The sequence below is a fragment of the Limanda limanda genome, chromosome 20 (assembly GCF_963576545.1).
Source record: "Limanda limanda chromosome 20, fLimLim1.1, whole genome shotgun sequence".
In the NCBI taxonomy this organism is placed as follows: Eukaryota; Metazoa; Chordata; class Actinopteri; order Pleuronectiformes; family Pleuronectidae; genus Limanda; species Limanda limanda.
The window spans coordinates 17379679-17387915 of record NC_083655.1 but is presented as its reverse complement, the minus strand read 5'-3'; the positions used below and the strand labels follow the sequence as shown (position 1 = coordinate 17387915).

At 40.6% G+C, this 8237-nt stretch overlaps 1 protein-coding gene across 2 annotated transcripts in view; it reads right to left on the bottom strand.

Annotated features, from left to right (window-relative positions):
* Positions 1-6250: 6250 nt before the first annotated feature.
* The window catches only part of nrp1a (neuropilin 1a), a 58461-nt gene continuing 56474 nt past the window's right edge, over positions 6251-8237 (bottom strand). For both annotated transcript variants that reach the window (XM_061093701.1, XM_061093702.1), the window contains one exon: positions 6251-8190. In XM_061093701.1, the coding sequence (XP_060949684.1) occupies positions 7904-8190 (287 nt within the window). In that variant the 3' untranslated portion in view covers positions 6251-7903. The remainder of the gene's footprint in view (positions 8191-8237) is intronic.

Here is an 8237-nt window from a genome sequence, read left to right as displayed (position 1 = left end):
TGGACTCAGAGTCAAGATACACAAAGTGACATACAGAGTGTCCGGGGAGGACTTTCAAAATAAAACATGCACAATTTTAGTGGATCAAAACATAAATACTTAAGGAATTATCAGATTTCATTCAGCCATGTTTATTATCACTGAACTAAAATTATTCTCTGACTTTTAACATTTCAAATCCTTACTTTGGTTTTTACATGCCGGTATTATGGAGGCCCTGAAGTGCAACTCACAACCTGAAATCACAAACCACCACAACAAATCACAACGACACTCATTCCAATCAGGAAAGCATCAGTAAAAAGAAAGTGAGGTCGCTGATCAGACAGACGCACTGTTAAACAGAATTCCTTCAAATGTTATAAGATAAATACCTTATTTCAGTATAAACCTATTGGATTCCACAGCCTATTAATATACCTACTTATTCTTGACTAAAGATATACACGACTATGTTAAAATTATATCATACAGCCTAGTTTGTTACTACAATCTGACTTTACAACCCTCATCTGATAGTCACAGCAGCTCCTCAGTGCCTGTTTCAGACATGCTTCAATGATCACAATTTAGCTTTTTTTATTTTGAAGGCAGATGCTTCTGTTTCCCTGTTTGATTTTGGATTAATATCTGTAACTTACTGAAGCTCAGTGGCCCTCCTACCGGCGTCACTGCTGGAAGACACCCCCACTCCCATCACATCACCGCCTGTTGATCCACATGCTGCCAGCGTCTCTATTCACTGTAACATCAATCGGACATCATCATCATCATCATCATCATCATCATCATCATCATCATCATCATCATCATCATCATCATCATCATCATCATCATCATCATCATCATCATCATCATCATCATGTCCAGCTCTTTTATGTATATATTTAGTACAACATGTAATGAAAGAGTATATATATAAATGTATTTTTGTTGACAAATTATGGTCAGACTGTGTTTATTCCTATTGATTATCCTCAAGAAATAAAAACATTAGAAAACCCCATCCAGTTAGCGTTTACAGCGTTTGCAGTCAGTGTAAACGCTGACTATACTTCTTTTTTTTTAACAAATAGGTTTGATTAGTCAATCAATTTAATTGCTAATCATAGAAGTTGAGGCTTTTAATTTAGAGATTGATTCTTCCTTTCCTCTTGGGGTTCAGTAAATAGTTTTTCTTTTTAATACAGTCCACTTAAGTTAAAGGGATAGTTCTCCCCAAAAAATTAATTATCTACTCACCTCTATGCCGATGGAGGGGTGGGTGACGTGTTTGAGTGCACAAAACCCTTTAGAAGTTTCAGGGGGAAAACATCTTTGCAGACAAATCCAATACAAGCGAGATAAATGGTGACCGATTCATCAAACATGAAAAAAACAATAGGAATAAACATAAAATGCCTCCATGCTGCTGCTGTGGTGTCACACGAGTGTCTGTAAGCCCCGACATTCAAATTCAACTCAAAAAAAGGTCACACCATGTTTTAGCCTCGATGTCCTTTGTGATCCTCCTACTAGTTACAACTGCATTGTCTCAAGAACTTGTGAGTATCACGAGGACTCACGAGAGGTGCAGTTATTGAGGATAACAGCAGGAGAAAGAAAGTAGGATAGTATAAAAAAGTAAGAAATAACTATTCATTAACTGAGATAAATGCCTAATAATCACTCAACAATAAACACCTGTTTTTTCTTAGATGCCATAAAATGAATAAGAACCAACAAGGTTTTCTGGATCAGTTTCAGTCAAAATAATCAACCCAGCCAGTTATTTATTTGCTTTAAACTCAGTGGAAAGTAATTTCTGCCTCAGCTATGTGGACACAGTGGAAAAATGTTCGAGAAAACAAACTATCTGCTCCGGAAGATCCTTAGATCCTGTTTAGTCCCCAGAGAGTGTGTAGAGGGGAATGTGTGTCTGTGTGTCCCTGTGCTCCAGCACTGAGTTCTCTGGACGGACTACACTCAACTTTTCTATACAGCTAATGTCTCTGGGACAAGGTGGGTAGGCTTTTATCATTCAGGCAGGCTTATGGGCAAAAGCAATGTATGTTCAAATAATGAAGCAGTGACTATAGTCAATAGCACTGGCAACACCAAGGGAGTAAGTGGCCCCCATATCGATTCTGTTAGGGCCTCATAAAGGAGTCACGCTGGCACTGAGGACTTATTTAATCCCAGAGAATCTACAGTCAGGTCAAGCAGCAATTTCATGAATCATGCTGAAGAATGAACAGAATGGAGACCTGCCTGCAGATCTATGAATCATATCAGAGTGAACAAATATGACCAAAAAAGGCAGAGAGAGTTTTCTCCTGGTAACAGGAAGTGGTGACGAGGTTCAGTGGAAGCTCAGTGAGTCCAACAGGCAGACAAACACTGACAGAACAGACGAGGAGCTCAGACTGTCTGTGCTGCAGATGTGACAGAAATAAACCTCCTCTGGTTGAATGTCTCCAATGTTATCCAAAGAATTCTCCGGCTGGTTACAGTTAAAAACCAACAGCAACATCCTATCAGCCGTCATCGATACGGCTTCTCGTGTGAGGGTAGCAGGAGGAGCAACAGAAATCAAGCAAAAAACCCAGCAAAATGGTTCAGGTTATAGATTTCTGTCTTCTGAAGGTCAAACATAGGATATAAGTAAATGTTATTCACTACAATATTCTGTCAGTATAATAAAACTTAACTTTATGCACAGTAGATTATTCTTTAGTATTCAAACTCTGTGTAGAGATTTCCATGTAATGCATTAAGGGATTAATGGATGCTTTGACAGAAATCTATTAAAAAATGACTTTTTATAAACACCTATATACATGTCAGCACTTTTCTGAGTTCTGGAGCCTCCCTGTGGCCTGTTTTGGTCACTGCAAGGAACCAGGGCTAAATGCCTAAAAAAACATGTCGTTTACACTTTCTTGTTATTATAGTTTCCAGCGTCACTGCAGAGCAAGCTAGAACAGCAGCAGTAACAACAGGACTTTTATCGGAGCAAATATTTAGATTTATCTAGTTAGGAATAAAATATAATAAACCCAAACATGGCTCTTTTCTCTGAGGGTGCTGCAGTGCATCGTGATAGTGGGGCAGCATTTACATAACAGCACCATGTTAATCTAATGGGATTCATTCAATCAACATTCATGATTATTTATAACTGTGTGTTTCCTACAGTGCAAGGTCAAATATCTCCAGTAAAACCTTTTTCCTTTTCACAATGAGGTCTACTCATTTTTCCTGTTATATATTCATGTGATATTTATATGGATTATATAAAGATGAAAAATAAATGAGTCGTCCTCAACTGCACTGATCAACTTCACCGTTTTCCATGATATTATAAGGAAACTGTGAGATTTTCTCTCGTGCGATATACTGGAATCACGTTTCATGTTGTGTCTATGACACGTTTGTTTTGAGAGTGTCTGCTCCACTGACCCACCTGGTGGTAAAGGTAGAAAACTACAGATGCATTTTACTGCTGCATTCGCTGCTGTTTGAGTCACACACATCATTTTTTCTGCTGCCTGTAAGTGAACCTTTATAACTTGGTTTATACGTTGTAAATAATGACTTTATCATTGTTTATAGATCAGTTATGAGTCATTAATAAGAACAAACTTGACAGGTTGTGAAAACCATTGTAATTAAACTGGACTGTTTGAACTCGAACTCCAGAATCAATATGTTCATGACTGAATAATATTCATAAGTTCAGACCTGATGTTATGAAGTGATGATGTCCCTTTATTAATTGTTTATAGAAATGTATCATACCTGCAGGTATGGTGTATGGCAGATAAGTGAATTCAACTTGGAGTGGTAAGTTGCCCTGCTGCCTTGAGTAAGTTGTCTGAACTTATGATCAGTGAAGTTAAAGAGTTGTTCATTGATTTATAATTGAGCTAAGTTCACTGAACCTAACAAAACACAGAAATGTTATGTTGAATAAGTTGCTCTTTGTTGTTACTGTGCCCAATTTCCACACAAACATGCATCCTCCTGTTGAATCCACTTATTGTAAGACGCTTTAAATAAAAAGCATTGGCTTAATGATATGTAATGTAATGTAATCCTCAACTTGTGTTTAAAGTTTAATAGTCTCATTCTGTTTCCACTGTACCTCTGGTTCCTGCTTTCATCAACTCTCCTCTATGCAGAAATTCAGGCTTGTATACACAGGTATCAATCAGGTGTGTGTGTGTGTGTGTGTGTGTATGTGTGTGTGTGTGATAATCACAGCCGAGCTTCAACCCTTGTTGCATTAGAGAAAAACTTACAGCAATTTACAGACCATATTAACTTTCTCAAATAAAGCCTCTATCACAGGGGACCTATGATAAAGTGTTACAGCTAAATGAAAATGTTTGATACAAGTATCACAAACTGAGCAGGTTATTAAAACTGTGCATCTTTGACTGTACGAGTGTAATTGTTTGTGGCTGTCGATCGTTTTTAGCTCCACAGGGAAATGATTGATGAAGCTTCGTCTGTTGTTTGCTCGACTGATGAACTCATTGAAGCGAGATTATTGATTTAAGTCCTTTTGAGTGAGATAAAAAGGATGAAGCCGTGGTTGCTGGGTTACAGCGGCTAATTGTCTGTGAAGGATACGCAGCCAAATGACTTTACAGGTCTAATTTGCTTGTTTACGATAATGGAGACTAAGCACTGTTGCTATTTATCTCACACGATTAAAGACAAATATCATCACAAACAAGTGCTAATATTATGAGCTGCAATTATTTCAAACTATAAATAAAAGCATCCTTCGCCGCACACTGGTATTATCAGGCCTCCTGTCAGTTTAGGAGTTGGCCCAGAATCAATGGAGTGGAAGCCCTGGCTAATGATAGGCCGACATGAAGACCAGCTGAGCGACGGGCTGAAGCTCACAGCAGCTTCTCATTAGTGGTCAGTACCCGCCCTTCCCTCTACGCCATTATTCTACCACCAATAGGTGGAGCGTCCACACATTAGAAGTTTGCATCTGCTTTAACATGTGGGCATGAATACCCACAATTCATTGCTCTGTAATTAATAAATAATCAAATAAACGATTAAACCTCCTTGTCATTAAGATGCAGTTTATTTGTATCTTTGGAGAGCGATGGCTGTGAGACAGAGAGTGGACACTGTGCTGCTGCAAAACGCTATTACACGATAAAGAAAACAGATTCAGTTTCTGCTGGTTTGACCCTCCGTCCGTCAGAGTGGAAACAAAGAGGCTTCAGATCCTAACACAACCAATATCCTCTTCTCCTTTTAAGGCCTTGCTGTTTATTCATTTTTTTATCCTACAACAGCAAATTACAGAAGCAGTATTGAAAATAAAAGTCTTTTTTTCTTATTCTCGTAAAAAGAAGTTCTGCACAAAATTTGAAAGACAGTACAAAACGAAGCGTTTATATGTAAATGAAGGGTCAGGGTCGTTACTGTTGGAAAAATCTATTATGCCTTTTTCAAGAATGAAAACATCTGGATATCTTTACATTTCAGAATTATATCACATAATCTGAAACTATATATATAAAAAAGATGAAAGAAATGAAACCCTTTTTTTGACTTTCTTCAGTTTTTTTTTCCTGGAAAATGAATGCTATAAACACATAAACCTCTTAAATATATTTATCAGTGCAACATCGTTTCTTTTGACTCCACACTACAGTATCCTTGTTCTCTAGCACACATGGCTACAGTCCTTCTAGAGCTGAAAGCACAGACGGACGGTGGAGAGGCTGCAACTGAGATGGGACGAGCTGAGGATGCGTTCACCACGGCAACAAGTACAGCGCACACAGGATTGAGAAGACGTCACCGTTCTCAGGATCAAGTTTTTGATTGTTTGATTGAGTTGCAGGTCCCTGTTGCCCATGTGTCCCCTCAGAGGTCCCTCCCCTCCTGTGGGGGATGGTTGGACTGTCCCAGCCATCGGCAAACAAGAGTCCACACTGAGGTGACGTCTGCACCTCTTAAGCTTAAAAAGACATGAAGAAAAAACAGAAACATATCTTTTCACTACAATTCCCAACATCCCCCATGTTTCTCTCCAGGGGCTTGGACAGGTTGAATCAGTTCTCTTGAGAGCGATGCCCACTGGTGAACTGAGCAGCTGTGAGTAGGTGTGACCCCCCCTCTCCCCAGCGAACAGAACAACCATCCTTTGGTAAAGCCATGGAGGAGGAGGAGGAGGAGGAGGAGGAGGAGGAGGAGGAGGAGGAGGAGGAGGAGGAGGAGGAGGAGGAGGAGGAGGAGGAGGAGGAGGAGGAGGACAGGTGACCTGATTCAGGGGATGCCACTCGACCCTCCGCTGCACCAGCGACCCGTCCCCATGACATCAGCTCTGACATCACAATGGTATGGCTGCTACACGTGAACACATGTACAACTCTGGTTGCGGCCCGAGCGGCCGTGAAGCTACAGTACAGCATGTGAAGGATACAAACAGGGGTTCTATCACAAGACACGCTTGTCTGGCTAAAGTAATGAGAGCACCATTCTTCAGTTAGTGTAGTGACCCCCCCGGGTTGATAGGCTCCTATCACGAGGGGGGTCAGAAACAAGGTGCATTCAAGCTGCATCGTCCAGACAGAACTCAAACCACAGTGATGTTGGGAGAGTTAGTGTTGGTCTGAGATGAAACCAAAGGATGAGGACTTGTTTTGGTTTGCTGGCAGATGAATAATTGACCAGCCGCTGTGCCATCGACATGAGTGTGTTTGAGGCTTAATCTGAAAGATTCTGGTGACTCATGAAGAAATGAGGGATTATTTTAAAGAGAGAAGGTGCCAAGAGTTCAGTATGTCAGCTTTTTCTTTTGTGACCTTCTTCTGTTTTTATTTTTTGTGCAGTGGTTTGGATGACAGATGCTTGAATGCACATTGAAACTGCTGCAACATCAGCATCACATGAATCTGGCTCGTCCGAGCAACTAAATCTGAAAGAGAAGTAACACTGCACCTTCCACAAAACAGTGAGAGGATTGTATTTACACACGCACACACAAACCCATGAAAAAAGGGATACTGCAGCTTTTTTCCTTTTGACTTTCTTTAAAAAGGGCAATAAAATATATTAAAACTTATTTACAGTGTGTGGTTTTTTTGGGACAGAAAACGACGACAACAAGAAGAAAAAGAAAATAAAGCGCAGTGGTAGATTGTTATCCTGGTTTGTAGATATTTATAAGATAATGTGCCCCTGTTTCCTGTAATTATAACTTAAGCCATATACAGTAAAAAATCAACAGAGGAGAGCAACCAAAATGTACTAAAGGCACTGTTAGAACCATACATTGCCATGAATGGAACCCTCACTTTAAAGTGATCTGGGTCAAAGAGGAAAGAGGACAAGTGTCAGGGTCCTACGGACTCACCCTGTTTACCACAACATGGGGCAAATCCACAGCTTCGCCAGATAAGGTTCGTTTGAAGTTTTTTTGATACGTCTCTTTCAAAAGTTGAAAATATACAACAGCCTTCATGAACTGATGACGAAACAAACATTTCTCTCCCAGAAAACGATAAATACTTTAAACATTATTAATAAATTGGTCTCAACACCAGCATCCGATTGTAAAAATGAATGAAAATCAAAATAGAAAATTAAAATATCATCTAAATCATCTGTACATATTCTTTTCTGTATTTTATTTGTACACAGTGTCCCCTACAGGTAGGTTCTTTTTTTTTTTTACTGCAGCTCCTGAGAAAAGCGTGGATCAGTCCAAACCTCCCCACTGGATCCTGAACCTGTCCCTCATCCAGCGAGGTGAGGGCGTTGGCAGTCCGTTGAGCGCACCTGCTCGCGGAGACACGAGAGGATACGCCTACAGCCAGTCTAGTGCACGCTCTGGGAGCCGTGCACGTCACACAGTTTCATTGATGTGCTCAGTCCCATCTCAAGCCTCTGAGTATGAGCTCTGTACATTGAGTTTGTCCTTCTTTAGCTTGACGCCGTCCACAAGCTCAAAGTTATAGTTCTCCAGGGCTGATAAGTTCCTGTCCGACATGCCCCCGTGTGAGCAGGCGCAGTACAGCACCACGCCGCAGATGGCGCCCAGGAAGACCCCCAGGGCGGACATGGCGATGATAGTGATGAGGATGGGGTCGAGGGTCTTTAGCATGTTGCCTGCTCCGCTGATCTGGTTTGTCTCCACGAACACCGGGTATTCAGTGATCTCTTCCACTGCAGAGGAGACGGAGGCAGAGGAGAAGAATGAGATGTGAGAACAT